The sequence below is a fragment of the Crotalus tigris genome, unplaced genomic scaffold, assembly GCF_016545835.1.
Source record: "Crotalus tigris isolate CLP2741 ecotype Arizona unplaced genomic scaffold, ASM1654583v1 scf7180000023718.2468807, whole genome shotgun sequence".
NCBI lineage: Eukaryota > Metazoa > Chordata > Lepidosauria > Squamata > Viperidae > Crotalus > Crotalus tigris.
The window spans coordinates 1,396,816-1,412,578 of record NW_024100137.1 but is presented as its reverse complement, the minus strand read 5'-3'; the positions used below and the strand labels follow the sequence as shown (position 1 = coordinate 1,412,578).

The 15,763-nt window shown below is 37.7% G+C and overlaps 1 protein-coding gene across 2 annotated transcripts in view; it reads right to left on the bottom strand.

Moving 5' to 3' along the window:
• Positions 1–15,763, bottom strand: part of TTLL7 (tubulin tyrosine ligase like 7) — an 87,582-nt gene that overhangs the window by 63,808 nt on the left and 8,011 nt on the right. Inside the window, exons 3-7 of one of the 2 annotated variants that reach the window (XM_039321015.1) lie at positions 15,070–15,322; positions 7,979–8,071; positions 3,514–3,683; positions 2,450–2,581; positions 543–664 (exon numbers count right to left, since the gene is read on the bottom strand). In XM_039321015.1, the coding sequence (XP_039176949.1) occupies positions 543–664; positions 2,450–2,581; positions 3,514–3,538 (279 nt within the window). In that variant the 5' untranslated portion in view covers positions 3,539–3,683; positions 7,979–8,071; positions 15,070–15,322. The remainder of the gene's footprint in view (positions 1–542; positions 665–2,449; positions 2,582–3,513; positions 3,684–7,978; positions 8,072–15,069; positions 15,323–15,763) is intronic. The other variant, XM_039321016.1, reaches the window with a different exon arrangement.

Below are 15,763 nucleotides of genomic sequence, written 5' to 3'. Positions count from 1 at the left end.
GGAATTTGGTCCTAGATCACTGAAACCCTGATCAAATTATCAATTAGGAACACAGTGGTTCTTTGTTTCTTACTATTTCAAAAAAAAACAAAACTGTCAGGGGGGGGGAGGTTGCTGGAAAATGCAAATAAAGTAGGAATATTGCAATACACTAACATATCAAGTGCTTTGGTTGAGCTACTTCACTGGTACAACTCCCCCATTCAAACAGGAAGAACAAAAACTAGATAATGTAGCTAGTAAATGTAACCCTGAAGAATCATTGGCTTACCTGAGGCCTTGTACAACATATATGAATACTTTATTTATTTATTTATGGAATTTATCTGCAAATTTGATGAGTTCCCCTTCTATTCCTCATCTAAGTCATTGATGAAGATATTGAAGAGTACTGGGCCTAAGTATGATTGTTACCTTGATCATACTTCTGACAAATGTATCTGTTGAAAATAGTTTGTTTCCAATTTTGAGCCAGGATTAATTGATCTGAACTACTAAGAGAAATCCTGGAGATCAATGTCTCAGTGCCTCCTGATTTTTACCTGGTAGTTCTGGAGATCTGCAATTTTTTCTTGCTGCACAGCACAATCACTCCAGATAAGGTTTGCGGTCTCATCATCATCCCGAGTCTTCACAAATCCCATTTCTTCTATTGCTATCCGGACTACAAGACAGAAATAGATACATGGCAATCAACATAAACAATTAGATTTCTGAACATCCAGAGAGCTAACCTTAATTTTTCCACATCTGGATGTGCAGCAGGTAATATTAGCACACAGCATTAGTATTAAAATTACTCACATTATTCAGCTCACAACAGGAATAACAGGTAGTTCTCGACTTACAACCATTTGTTTAGCGATTGCTATTTGTGATCTTCTAACAAGCAAAGTCAATGAAGATTTGCTTAACAATCGTATGATTTACTTAACAACTGCACTGATTTGCTTAACTGTGGCAAAACAGTTGTAAAATTAGGCACCATTCACTTAAGGACTGCCTTGCTTAGCCACAGACATTCTGGTTACAATTTTGGTCGTAAATCGGGGAGTATCTGTATTCCTACTATTTATAAAAGGAAACTTAGGACCTTTTAGCTTTCAAAATAAACTGCTAAAACCTCCAGTTGATTTTTATTTGAATCAATAGGAATGTGTTGACTCTGACAAGAGTTCACTTTATAAATGTTTCTAACTAAATTTACATAATGGAAGTTACAAAATATTATTCATTCTCTTCTTGGTTAATTGCTTTGCATTAACAGGCAATATTTATACTTTTCTTCATTTGATGCCAACTGAAAAATCAGTCAAAATCTAAGTGATCACAGCTATAGATAACAAAAGCAAAATGTTGGAAGAATAATAGATAATATTCAAGAACCTGAATGGTTAACATTGAGGCTTAAAATGAAACAAAGTGAAAAAGAAAACCAAGGAATCCTGTCCCATTTTGTATAAAAGTCTTCTAAATAATGAAGTATCTCATAATGACACTTTCACTCTAAGTGGTAATTATAGTAAGAATATGGTATTGACTGGACAGATTATAACAACACATCATAATCCTCCCAATTAAAAACAGATTTTCCCTAACTGAAATGCTAAGCTCCAGTTTAATAACAATGTGCTCTCTTTTGTAATTCATGTGTAAAATTAATGTGAAATTGAATGATCACACTGAGCTTAATGCATTATAATATTGAAAAATACTAGCTGCTCGATATCTATGGAGATGAAACTCACCTTTAAGATTAGCTGCTAGAGCAATTTACCAAGACAATAAATACATTCTAATAAATATGCAACTTTCTAGCAGGATAGGATTTTAATAAAAGAATACATATAGCTCAGGGTTGAACTGTGAAGTCCTTGGTATCTTTGTTCTTGGCTGTTTGCTTGCAAATATTTCATTAACCCATCATGGTAACAGAAAACAACAGCCTAATCAAGGAACTACCAAGGAGAAAACTGCACCCCCCTGGAATTGGGACAATAAGCTACTATATATAAAGCCCACACTCACCAGCACTGATGATATTGTCTAGTCAGGCAATGAAACATCTGCAAGCAAGCAACCAAACTCAGAAAGCACCAAGCATTCCACAAAACGAGATTTTTTTTTAAGTAGTTAGCACTCACTTATGATGGGATTGAAATGCCAAGATTAACTTTTAAGATGAAATACATTAATCTATTGTTAAAATTTCTGAATGTGTCACTGTGTTTTGTAATGGAGGCATACATGTGACCACAGTCTGAATGAAAGTCCAAGCAAGCATCTCTGACCTTTCTCAAGGATGAACAGAAAAATATATTAACACCCTGATATGTAATATTTTGAGCATAAAGCTTTTTTGCCTATGCAACTTTCTTTTTCTCCATCCACCTTTCTTTATTTTACCATAGGATTAAATGTAAATTAAGTAGAATATGTAGCTCGCTACCAATTTCATATTTTGTGCCAGCAATATTCGCAGTAATGGTCGCATGTTTTTTCTTCTCTCTGACTTTTCTCCTTATTGAGTTTTGGAAGGATAGGCCTGAACTCAAAGTCAAAGAAGTGGTTCCTTGGTTATCTGTTTTTAAAAAAAAGGATATAGTAAGTCATCACCATAGTCTCTTTCCAGCAAATACAGAGAATACACAGAAAATCATTTGATCACATATCTTGAAAGCGTAGCAAAGCTAAACAAGCAGTTACAAAACTTTTGAAATACCAATTATAAAAATTTCAATTTAAAATGACCATATGTTCACCAGTGAAGTAATTTACAATCTTCTCAATCCCAGAAAAACCACCACATGTTATTTTTTGCAGTGTAAATGTACAATCCTACCTAAACGTATAATGCGGTATGTTTCAGTTTTCATTCAACAGTGTTATTTTAAAATGACAGGAGGTACAAAAGCAACTTTTGCTTGCAACTCATTAGAACAGAGGTCCCCTTTGGGGCACCAGGGACCAGTTCTTTGGAAAAAAAGTTTTTCCACGGACTGGAGAACGCGTGGTTTTGTGTGCTGCCTGCATGCCACGAATGGGGCTTTGCTTGTTTGTGCGGACTGGTTGCTAGCATGCCAAGGACTGGTACTGGTCCACAGACTGGGTGTTGGGGACCCCTCCATTAGACCATCACCTCTTCCTTGGGTTTCTACTGCAACTAAATGAACAGGCAAGCAGATGCAGCTGTTTTAATGAACCAGTCAAGTTCTATGATTACATTTCTTTGTGTCCAAAGCAGTTGTTTTATAGAGAATACCAATATTGCATGGCCCCAATATAGAAGTAGCTTGATAGTACTTAAAACCCTCTTCTGTAACTCCCAATTTCCTGTGTCTTTTTAAAAAATACAGAGAAGCAGCACGGACCATAATGGAATTATACCTGGAGGTCCATTATCTACTCATGCATGTAGTATTGCCAGGACTGAATAGAATACACAGTATCTGAACTGCCCATAAGTTGCTTGTTAAACCCAAAGTATAAGGTTTCTCTAATAAAGTAGCTTACCTCCCTCATTTGGCAAGGATGGCATTATCTCTGGGATGCTGTAATTGAAGAACTACACACAGTCAAGGAATTTAAGAGGCTTTCCAAGCCAATCTTCTTTTCATACCATTTCAGTTCAAGACAGCAGCAAAATATAGATTTTTTTTTCAAAAAAAAACACACACAGGTGCCTGTATTTAAATAGAAAAAGGTACCAATTACAAAGCATTCCTTGCAGACCAGTTTTTAGCATTCAGATTTTCAGAAAATGTCTTTGAAAGACATCTTAAAATTTGATGAAGGGCAGATGGAGAATAAAATTTTTAGTTTATTTATCTCATTTGCAGTAAACCCCGACACAATCTTAGACAGAGACTCTAACTGGAGGAAGACAACTTCTGAATATAAGCCAAAAGCATTTAGATTTCCTTATGACATTATTAGGCAGAAAAGATAAAAACGGCTACGTTGTCTGTTATCTTAGACCCAATTTATTTTAATAATTTAAAATAATATGTAAGTATATCATGGTTGTCTTTAAGACTAAGGGAAAAAACCCTCTATCCATGTAAGGAGGGGGGGAAATCAGAAAAACCATATGAAATCAAACCGCACATATCAAATTACAAACCTACAATTAGTTCCTTAATCTTTCACAAAGGAAATCCACCGCCAGATGCACACTTAGAAACTCAAGCATTGTATTCTCCATCCTATTCTGATGTTTGTTTTGAAGCAACGTCCAACCTTTTGTTCTCTAAGTTAGTCACTGCAAGTTAGTATTTATCTAAAATTATATAGGCTAAGTACATATTTTAACAGTAACACGGAAGAGCCATATTTGTCAATTCTCAAAAGAACCCATGCGGTTTAAAAAAGGAGGAACAATTTCCCACCACAGCATTTTAGAATGACAGTCAACCTCAGACAGAATAATACCCTTTTATTCAAAGGTATAAGATAGCCAAAATAAGTGCTTTCATTTGTACACCTTGCATTAATTAACTCACACTGACCAGTGTGGACTGGAAATCGTGTTTACTATCTCCTCTACCTCTTTCAGTTAAACAGAAGTGACCAATTAGAAGGACAGGGCATGGAAGAATTGGGGTCTGGGATAGAAGAAATAAAAACTCAGAGGAACAGTCGTAACATCATTTCTTTAGCACCATCGGAGCTTGGAGAAGTCACTGAATGGATGATTGCAAGTTGAGGACCATCTGCAGATAAAGGATAAGATATGGGGCTGAAGAGATATTCATTTGTAACTTTATGTGGGGTGAAGAGTAATTAAATGTATCTACAGTTGTTGTAATGAGGGTTAGAAGTCACTTCTTTATATAATTTTATTTTTCTTTATAGTGTTCTTTTTTCTTTTTTTTCACTTTTTAACCTTTCTTGCTATTCTTTTTGCTTTAGGTTTAGCTTGCATTAGGGTTTTTTTTATATACCATAATCAAAATCCTTAATTTAAAAAATGCATCAACGAGAAAGAAACATACATGACTTTCAGGCTGCTCTCTCCCTACTCACACTATTTCTTGGTGCATCATGACTAAATTGGCCTGAATATCTTAATCCATCATGCATATCCCAAATCAGAAAGTGTGGCTACTAGGACGGAAACAAACTCTTAAGCAGAATTAAAATCATGTTTCAAAGAATCTGCATACTTGCTTATACTAATTCAGAAGAGGTATATAACGGTCAAGAGAGCAAAAGATTTATACAATCTGAAGAGAACCCAGAATAGGAATACTAAAAAGTTAAATCCTTAGGAGATGGGGGAAAAAACTATGGTCAAGATATAAAGGATGTTAGAGATGATCTAGCAAATTTTTTAGAAAATTACTAATTCTGTCAATCAGCAAATGCCACATTATCTCTTCGTTTGGGAAGAAAAATTGGACAGGGTTCATGAACAATACCCTTTCAAAGATGTATAAAATTAGGTCTACTTGGAATATATTTGTAGTTAAAGTGGGGGGGGGTTGTTTTGTTTTTTGAAGTCTTTATTTATTGTAGGGGGGATTCTTTTTTCTTCATGTGCAAATGAGTTGTTCATTTTTATTTTATATGTGTTTGTTTGAAAATTTTGAAGGAAAATAACAAGTCGGGAGGCAATTTCCCAAAATGCTTGTTTCCCTCACACATAAAAAGTAGTCTAATTATATCCTGCATGCCTTTGAAAAACCTAATATTTTGCCTCTAATTCGGCTTCCCTGACTTCCCCCTTCTGACTTTCTAGTCCTTTGCAATTGTTCCAAGCCAGGAAGGACCATTTGTCTTCTCCTACTATTTAAAAATGCAGAAGGAAATCGAAACACAAAGCCTAGAAAAAAGCAGCCCCCAAACCAGATCCTTCCTCCTACCCACAGACAGTATGAGCAGCTGCTCTTTCCACTCAGGGTGCAAGAGCTGCTTTGTGCTCAACTGGACATTTCTTGTGTTGCTTGGTGAGGGAGGCAGTCCCAGATTCAAGTAAACAAATGATGAAATTGCTAAATCACTTTGCTTCCTACTTCCTCCTTAAGCATGAGTTACAGGCAAGGATGGTATTGGAGTCCTGTTTAGTGACTACAACTGGGACTAGCAGCTCAGTCGTTAAACAAAGCATTCACTTACTTCAGCTTTCCATTGTTTACAGATCTGTGAAGGTCTTAAATGTGAGGGCTAGTTGCAAAGTTACATTTTTGTCACTGCGGGAATTGTGTATGGTCACTAAATGAGGTAGTCATTTAAATGAAGACTACCTGCACTAGGGATTCTGTGGGCTTTTACTCCTATCAACTATGAACAAAAATGCATGGCCAGTGAAAGGAAGCTCAGCACTAGGCAGGCCTAAGTTACAAGCTGGTCCATTGAAAAACTTTGGAGATAATGGGCTGAAAAGAGTGGGAGATGTGGCGCATCAGTTCACACAACCAGGACAATGACTAGGTTAGAAATAAGTGTAATCTATGAGAAGCAGCTGCTGTCTCATGATAGGGTGTGAAAGCTGCACAAGTTCCTTTTTTGTTTACTGGCTAGCTGCTGAGAAGATAAGGGTCAAACTGCCTTACCCCTGCCTGAGGGGCATCTATGAAGAGTATGTGTGAAAAAAATGTCAAGATGGTGGCCCTGACTACAGAATGTACCCCACCTAAAAAGCTGAGCTTTGATCACCCAGTTGTGACTGTCATCTGTACTTTTTCACACACAACCAGAGACACACACACTCTTCTGCAGTCACCCCTGGAAAGGAATGAATCCCATAGACCATCCTGGCTGGAATATTCTGGAAATTGAAGGCCACACATCTTAAAATTTCTCGGATTGAAAAACACTGCCACAAATCAAATGAAGCACATGACCAGGGCACAAGGACAAATTCTAATTGTCATCAAAGTGGCAAGAAGGCTTCTTGGGAATGAAGTGACAGCTGCTGCTAGATCTAAAAAGCAAAGGGAGGGGTTGCAATAAGAGCCCCTCAGGATTGCAACAATTGGCTTGCTAGTGGCTTGATATCATCTTTATATAGTCTCAAACAACCTAACACAGTGGTTCTCAACCTTTCTAATGCCGCGACCCCATAATACAGTTCCCCATGTTGTGGTGACCCCCAACCACTTATACATTACCGGGTGCCAGGGGCATAGCCAAAGAAAAGGGGGAAAAATGGACAGCCTTGTTTGGCAACCCCCGTGAAATGGTCGTTCGACCCCAAATGGGGTCCCGACCCACAGGTTGAGAACCACTGACCTAACAGAACCTCAGTGAAGCAACTGAGGTTGCTTCAGATGAAAGATAAAAACAGCTTTCTTTTTTGTGTAACAAGCCAGGTTCTCCACTTGCAAAGAAGTACCTTTTGCATGATCCTCAGGGGGGATCTGAACGCAACCTGGGTGCCTTGATATTGTTAAGGATTATGCTTCCACAGAATATGCATTCCAAGCAATGAAATGATTGAGAATTTTCTGAGGAACCCCATGCCAGAGAATGGGCTTAATGCCTTGGCAATACATCATAAAATTAATGACTAAGGAAAAACCTGACTTTAGTTATAGAAAATTAACCTGTTGGCCAGACGAAAGAAATAAGAAGCCATCTTCCTATATAAAAAGTGAACATGAAAGTTAATTGGAGGATTCCAATGTTTATGTGGGGATATTTTTTATGTTTAATTAGAAAACAAAGTTATTAAAATATATGGCTTAAGTATCTTTCAAGTTTTGCAAGAGAGAAGGATAGATAAAAAAACTGAAAATATTTGCTACCCCCACCATTTCCCTAACTTCACCTACAATTTGTCACCCTGCTCTCTGACTCTGAAGCCCTATTCAGCACCAGTTGTCAGCAACTACTATATTTTCCCAGTTCGGAGATAGCTGGATACTAATTAACGCAGGCACTATTTATTGGTTGAGGTTCAAATGAGATGAGAACAGAAAGGAGTGGTAAAAAAAGATGAAGAAATAGATCACAAGACTTATTTTCATTTACTTACAGAGCCAAATGTCCTACAAGGAAGAGAAGCAGCAGCAAAGGCTGAAGAATTGCCCTTCTTCTGTGCTTACCAAGCCCATCAGAGCCAGCTATCCTGTAAGAAAGTGTAGTACAACTCAATACACTGGGAATGGGAAAATTCCATCATAACATGTGGCCATGTATTTTTTTTTTCTCTTTTTCTTCTGTGTTTTTCACTCCCACCAAGTAGACCAGACCAGGTAATCCACTCCACAGAAAGACTGAGAGGATATTTTATTGAGATATTTAGCAAAACCTTACAAATCTGTGTTATATTTCCCTTTTTATAACCCCGTGAATCAGTGGGACATCTGTCTGAGTCATTTCTAAAGATTTCTTGTTTCCCAGGACTTAATGAATGTTAGCCTCCTTTGGAGTTTGGTGTAGTGGAGAAGGTCACACACACACACACACACACACACACATCTTTGTGTTATTGCATTCTCTTTTCTCCGTACCCAAGCAGTTATAGATAAACAAGACCAGAAAATGGGAGCAGGGTTACATAGCATGATGTTACTAGATGTTACTAGATAAGCAAAACTATTGATCTCTGAGTGATGGTCTCTTCAATCATGAGCAGATCCAAAAGAAAGTCCTGGGGCACACACAATATGAAGATCAACTGGGTAGAGATTTCAATAATTCATTTTTTATATATTTCTAAAATAATGGCTGGTAATTACCATGCCTTCATATAGTATTCAATATAAATCAGAAAAGGCAGGCACAGCCACATTTCTCTGTGCATTAATGATTCACCTGTGAAGATGGTTACCAGCATCAAATTCTTGCACTTAACAAGAAGGCTCAACAACGAGACACTGGTGAAGCGGGCACAGCAGTGCCTGTATTTTCTGCTTGTCGCATGAGAAAAGCACATCTTCCTTCCCCTGTCCTTATCACTGAGGGACGATTGAAAGCATCCTGTCATACAGCATCACAGTTTGGTTTAGAAGCATCACTGCTTCAGACAGGAATGCGGTGCAGAGTGATGAGGATGGCTGAAAAGATTATTGGCAGTTCCCTCCCTTCCATCCAGGACATAGCACATAAGCGTTGCTTGAACAGGGTCCGCAAGATTGTCTGAGACACTACACACCCTTTCACAACCTGTTTTCTTTGTTACTTTCTGGGAGGAGGCTTCGTGGTATCCGAAGCAGAACATCCAGATTCAGTCACAGTTTTGTTCCACACAGTATTAACCTTGTGAACTCTAAAGTTTCCTCCTTTCATTATGTATTCAAGATCGACAGTGATTAATATTTATATGTTATGTTGTACATAGTATGTTTAAATGTATGTTTAAATGTGTGTTATGTATGTGTACACTTTGAGAGCAAGCAACTAAATTTCACTTTTAATGTGTGCCATTGTGCCCACAGTAAAAAATGACAATAAAGGTTATCATCATCATCATCATAAACCAATCTACCAAATCTCAGAATGTTGACCTGTTTTTTTTTCAACAAAGGCTTGCATGTTTTTAATTACCATTAGCGGAATGTGCAAAAGATGTAATTATTGTGGTTGGCTCACTTGCACTAGTCAAGTTGATCAAATAAATCAACAACAAAAGTACGTAACTGACTAGCAACTTCCTTTGTCCTTGGAAACAGATAATAAACCAATAAGACTAATATGGGTGAAACCAAACAAGATCTTAGAGGCTATTAATTCAACAATTATGAAATCAGGTGCCATATTTTTTTTCTAGAATGCTACATGTATCAAGTTCTAGACTCGAGAAATTGAAGTTCTATTATTCCCCTGGTGAGGTGAGCTGGGTTGAGATGACTGGCCAAAATTACCCAGCTATTTTTCATAGGTCTAAGGCAGGACCGGATTAGCAATTTCTAGGAGATGTAGTTGAAACTTCACATGATATATAGACCACATTTGCTAGAAGTACCAAGAATTGTGACCTGATAATGAGTAGCACCATCAGTATTACTTTGCTAAATTGCAACCAGCAGAACTAAAGAAACCATGAATGTTCTGTAATTTGCTAGCGTAAGGTGTAAACTAGAAATTATAACTTATTTCTTTAGCTGCAAATCAGCTCAAAAGCTGTATTTTATTCTTGAGACCCTAGAATCCTGATTCGTGTTATGATAAACAATCCATAAAAAAGCTTATTTAGACATTTCCTATAATCCCAGCATTTAGTTAAGTACGCTTTATTACTGCAATTACATTTGTCACGATATATCTCAGGAAGAGACTATTCTTTCCTTCTCTATTTATAGTAATATATGCTTCTGGAAAGAGCATCAATAAACACTATTTGCTTTTTAAAAATACGAGTAAATCTTAATCTCCATTCTTCATTAGCTTATGATGATATCCTAGTCTTTTTGCAACTAGGTTGCTTTGAAAATGTTCCTTCTCTCTTTCCAAAGCATCTTAGTTGTAAGTGATATACTATTCAGAGCATCACTAAGATGAAAATTGTATTAAATTTTATTGAGTGTTTTCTCAACCCCCAATATAGCATATACTCATTCTGAATATAATTCATGTTGAAAGCCACATGAACATAGAAAAAGGACAGGATCTAAATTAAACAGAATTGTAGGACAAGTATTAACTGTCCTGAAATCCATTTCAAGGTCTAGAATAAACAAGACATCACAGTTGTTTTTCTGAAATTGCTGAACTTCAGAAAGATAGTATAGGATGAAAATGAAGAAAAGCAACCGTAGACAAAGCCTACCACCAGATGGAGGACTGTTACCATTATTGTTCAAGAACCACCGTGGAGCTATTCCATCTTTACCTCTTTAACTAAGTTTCAATAGGCAAATGATAAGACTTCTGAAAAAATGCACAAGTTTACAAACACAGAAGAAGGGAAGCTAGACCCTTCCCTTGATTAAATTCAGGACATAAAGCAGGCTAGTTGCATGATCAAAGCCTGACAAGTAAACAAAGGGGGGGAAATGGATCAATTATTAACTTCAGTTCATTTTCATACCAACATGGATCCTCGGCAATCAACAGTTAGAGGCAGGAATAATGACACAATCTATGTCAACAAGACACTAACAAAATCACACTGCTGTAAGGATAGATCCATACATGAAATGGATTCCATTATAGGCAATCAATTATATGGACTTTTTTTCTTATTTAAGCATCAAAATCAATTAGTAAATGAAATAAGGGGGGAAAAGTACTAACACAGGAGAAGCATCCCTTCCCTCACACCTTTAAGAAGTTTCTTAAGTGTAAAAAGTCAAATGCACCATCAGAGTAAGCTCAGAGCAAGGAACAAGAAACAACAGACTGACTTAAACAGAAAAGTAGCCTTTTGCTTTGAACCTATTTTATAACGGTAAATAAAAACATTTAGCTTCTGACAAAGTCTTCAACTAAAATATGGTGGACTTAAAAAATTACACTTGGAATAGGTACACCATAGAAGTTTTCTTAGCTATTTTCAGCTGCTTTTTCTTGCTATCTCCCCTGAGGAACACATGCTGTTTTTTTTAATTGGGGGAAGATACCTGTTATGTACATGATGCTTTACCAAAAAAAAGTCTCCTGTCTCAAGGGCTTACAATCAAATAGAAGTATACATGAAAACAACAAAGAAAGGGAATGAGAAAAATAGAAAAGAATGCACAGTTAACATCAAGGTTAAAGAAAAACAAGGAAGAATATACAATTCTTTCAAGTGAGTACAGTCTGGTTTAAATGTATAATTGGAACTGTACATACTGGGCAGTTTCCTCTCTCAAGCATTTTATTAAACAATTGAAAGAATTACCAGTCCTTAAATAGAAACATCAAAGCAAGATTTTTCTCTCTCTCTTCAGCTCAAAGGGTAAGGCCCTTAGAACTGAAAGAAGTACATGTGCAACAGAAAGCTCACAACCATCACAAAGACAAAATAATCCCATAAACATCCGTACAGGTAGTCCTCGACTTACGACAACTGAGCCCAAAAATTTATGTTGCTAAGTGAGACATCTGTTTTGCCCCATAGTATGACTTTTAATTCCACAATTGTTGAGCGAAACACTGCAGTTGTTAAGTTAGTAACATGGTTGTTAAATGAATCTGGCTTCCCCACTGACTTTGCTCGTCAGAAGGTCACCAAAAGCTGATCACATGACTGCATGACACTGCAGCTGTCATAAATATGAACCAGTTGCCAAGCATCTGAATTTTAATCATGTGACCCAGGGGATGCTGCAACGGTCATGTGAAAAAAGGTCATAAGTCACTTTTTTAGAGTGTTGTTGTGTCTTTGAATGGTCACTAATTGAACTGTTATAAGTCGAGGACTACCTTTATTCACAACTATTTCAGTCCACATATTACACAGATATAAAGGTAGCCCTCAACTTGCAAACAATTTGTTCAGTGATCATTTAAACGTTACAATGCACTGAAAAAAGTGACTTATGATCATTTTTCCATTTATGACTGTTGCAGCATCTCCGTGGTCACATGATCAAAATTTGCACGCTTGTCAACTGGCATGTATTTATGACGGTTGCAATGTTTCCGGGTCATGGGATCACGTTATGTGATCTTCTCACAAAGTCAATGGGGAAGCCAGATTCACTTAACAACCCTAATGCTAACTTAACAACTTAACAAGTAAGGCAAGCAAGGTTGTAAAATAGGGCAAAACTCACTTAACAACTGTTTGATTTAGCAAAAGACATTTTGGGCTCAAGGGTTACCTGTAAATCTGTGTATTTTCAGATATTACTGACAACAACTGACAATACATCCTTCTACTAACTAGACATAAGACACTGTGCTGAATTTCAGAAACATTTGGGAGGCTAGAGATTCTCTACCTCTACCAAGTATGTGCTTTCAAAGACAAATGATGATCAGGGAGATGTGAAAAATATCAAGGGAGAGATGACTAGAAAGACATAGGATCAACTTCAACCCAGTCTGCTTCATTATTTGTTCAGAAAAATCACAATTAGCCTTCTTGCTTGTTTCTTTTTAATCTTCTGTTCATAGCTATTGTAAGGATGAACAAAACAAATAGTTCAGAAATTACATGCTGTATAAAGATCAACTAAGCAATTATTTTGTCTTTTCAAAGCACATTATCTGAATTCAGCATGTTTCAAAACTAAGAACTAATAATAGATCTAGGCTGCAAAATCCACACAAGAAGATACAGATACAATTGAACTTTGTTGAGAGTCCATATGTGGTATTCCTATTATAAATTCAATCCCAACATATTAAGGACAGTACAGTAAATGTCAGAAAATAAAGATTATCTGCCTGCTTGCCTAAGAAGCTGAATATAGCTCAGAAGCAGTAGTTTTTGAGCAAAAAAGAAAAAAGGATATTCATACTTCATTTAAGTATTCAATCTACTACATTTCTCTAAATGTAATGCTCCATAAGCCTTCTGAAAATAACTGTATTTCACAGTGCTTTTAAAATAGCACATCTCTGCCCTAAATTTCCCACCTCTTAAAATAACACCCTGCTACATAATCAGCTGACACTCCTCCACTCACAATGTAGAAGTCATTTGCTGATAATTAACTCATTTGTCCTCTAAAGAATTATCTCACCTGCTTTAATACACTGAAGAGGAACTCAGAAATGGAGGGCATTTTAACAAATTTTTTATCTATACAGTTTTACACATCTAATTATACATCTAATATACTTCACATTTGCACATTTGCATCCATTATCTAATTGTAACGAAGGAGGGGTGCAATAGATTCAAGAACTGAAAGGATATTCTAAAGAACTCAAGATCTTCTTTCTCTTCTCCTTGAATGCAGGCCATAGAAACATGGGCAAGTTACAGGAAAGTAGCTCTGACTGAATATTAGACATAATTTCCTAACAAAAATAGAAGTTTAATATTGGAATAAATTACTTAGATAGGTGATAGACTCCCCTATACTGGATGTATTTGTGAGGGTTGATAGCCCCTCTAGTTTCATTTGGCTTCCTGTCCTGAGCCCAGGGTTAAAGTAGATGGGTCTCTTCCAGCTCTATGATTCTCATAAGAATCATCTTTAAGATGAATCAATTTATTCAGAGAGATTTATACAGAGAAAGATTTTTCTCAATAAAATACAGTCTTTTATATATGATTCTTTTCATTCTTTCAGGTTCAATACCTCTGAGGCATGTATTTATCCTACATCATTTTCAGAGTTTTGCATATGACTTATCTATCAAACAGAAGAGAAAGTGTACAATCAATGAAATCTGTCACATCAAGACATTTTTATAGATATAAAATAAATATTTTATGTTAACTTTCCAATATACAGACGCCCATGTTAGAATGAAGCTTTCCATTTTCTATTCTAAACTACTGCATTGAAGCTGAATTCCTTCATACCGATCTGATATCCTCTTAGTTTATAGAATCAAACCAAATTCATCAATCATATTATCACATCCAGGCCTAAATGCACTTCATATGGGCTCCCATTCCTGTAATCAGTGTCAAATGACTTGCAGAATGACAGGGAATATATCCTTCTTTTCATTTCATATAGTTATTGCATTATTCCAACAATAACTTGGAGATGAGTTGGAACCAAAAGCTCTTGAAAATAGGAAACAAAAACAGAAGTCAGAAGCCCCAAGAGTAGTTGGAAAAGGAGACCATGACAACATGCCAGAAGTGACCCCTGCCCCCGTCGGAGTTGAAGGTCCAGTTTTTCACTAAAAGTCTTGAGATCCTCCTTGGTATGGGCAACCAAAAGGAAGGCTTTTGTATTTCATCTCCTTTTTGCCCCCTGCTTTGCAAGGAACAGATGCTGAATCACTAATAGCAGCAGCACCAGCTGCTGCCTCCATCATCCTCCCATCCTCACATGACACCCTCCCTCCCAATGGTGCAGCATCAATTTCACCCCACCGTGTGTGTGTGTGTGTGTGTGTGTGTGTGTGTGTGTGTGTGTGTGTGTGTGTGTTAAGCAAGAAAGCTGCCAAAGCCTCTCTCTGCTTTACTCTAGAATAAGGTGCACTGGATAGCTGCCCCTACCCACCCACCCACCCACCCTCTCAGGTTGGAGACAAGAGGATGGGAAAATCACGTCCATAAATTACCTGCAAGCAGCAAGTACTGCCCCCCCATCCAAGGCTGTGGCTTTTTGCGGGATCGTGATGTTCCAACCGGCTCCTCTCAGCTACAGGATGTCCACAACCCGGTCCAATTGAACGACCCTCTTCCGCGGACCGCCTTCCAACCCGTCCTTCTCCAGCAGCACTTGCTGCTCTACAGCTCGCCAGAGGCCACCAAAATACTGAAACCGGAGGGCGCTGCAGCAAAGCTGAGAGGCCGGAGCAATCCACTCACAATCTGAAAGGGGGAGGGCAAACTAACTGCACGACGAAAGCAGTTACAAGTAAAGGCAGCTTTGGGCTTTCACGTGCTCAGTGGGGTAACAGCAGATGAGAGCTCTTCTTCTGGAGTAGTGCTGCTATGCCTGGCAAGAACGGCCTAAAAAGGCTTCGCTTCTTACCGCGTCCCCCTCTTCTGTTGGGAAAGTGGAACGCCCCGCCTCGCCTCGGCTCCTGCGAACGGCTTTAGCAGGGGGACGAGGCAAATAGGTTGAGTGCGGTAACGGGAGAGATCGCTCGCAAAGGCTAGAGACTAGACCTTCTCGGTCAAAGTTGCCGTCGGGATAGCCACCTCTAGATTTGACTCAGTCCTGCCTGATTCCCCAGGCAGATTCTGTCGCGAATAGATCCCATTGAGTTTAATGGGATTGACGGCTAAGCAAAGAGCTTGCAGCTCTAA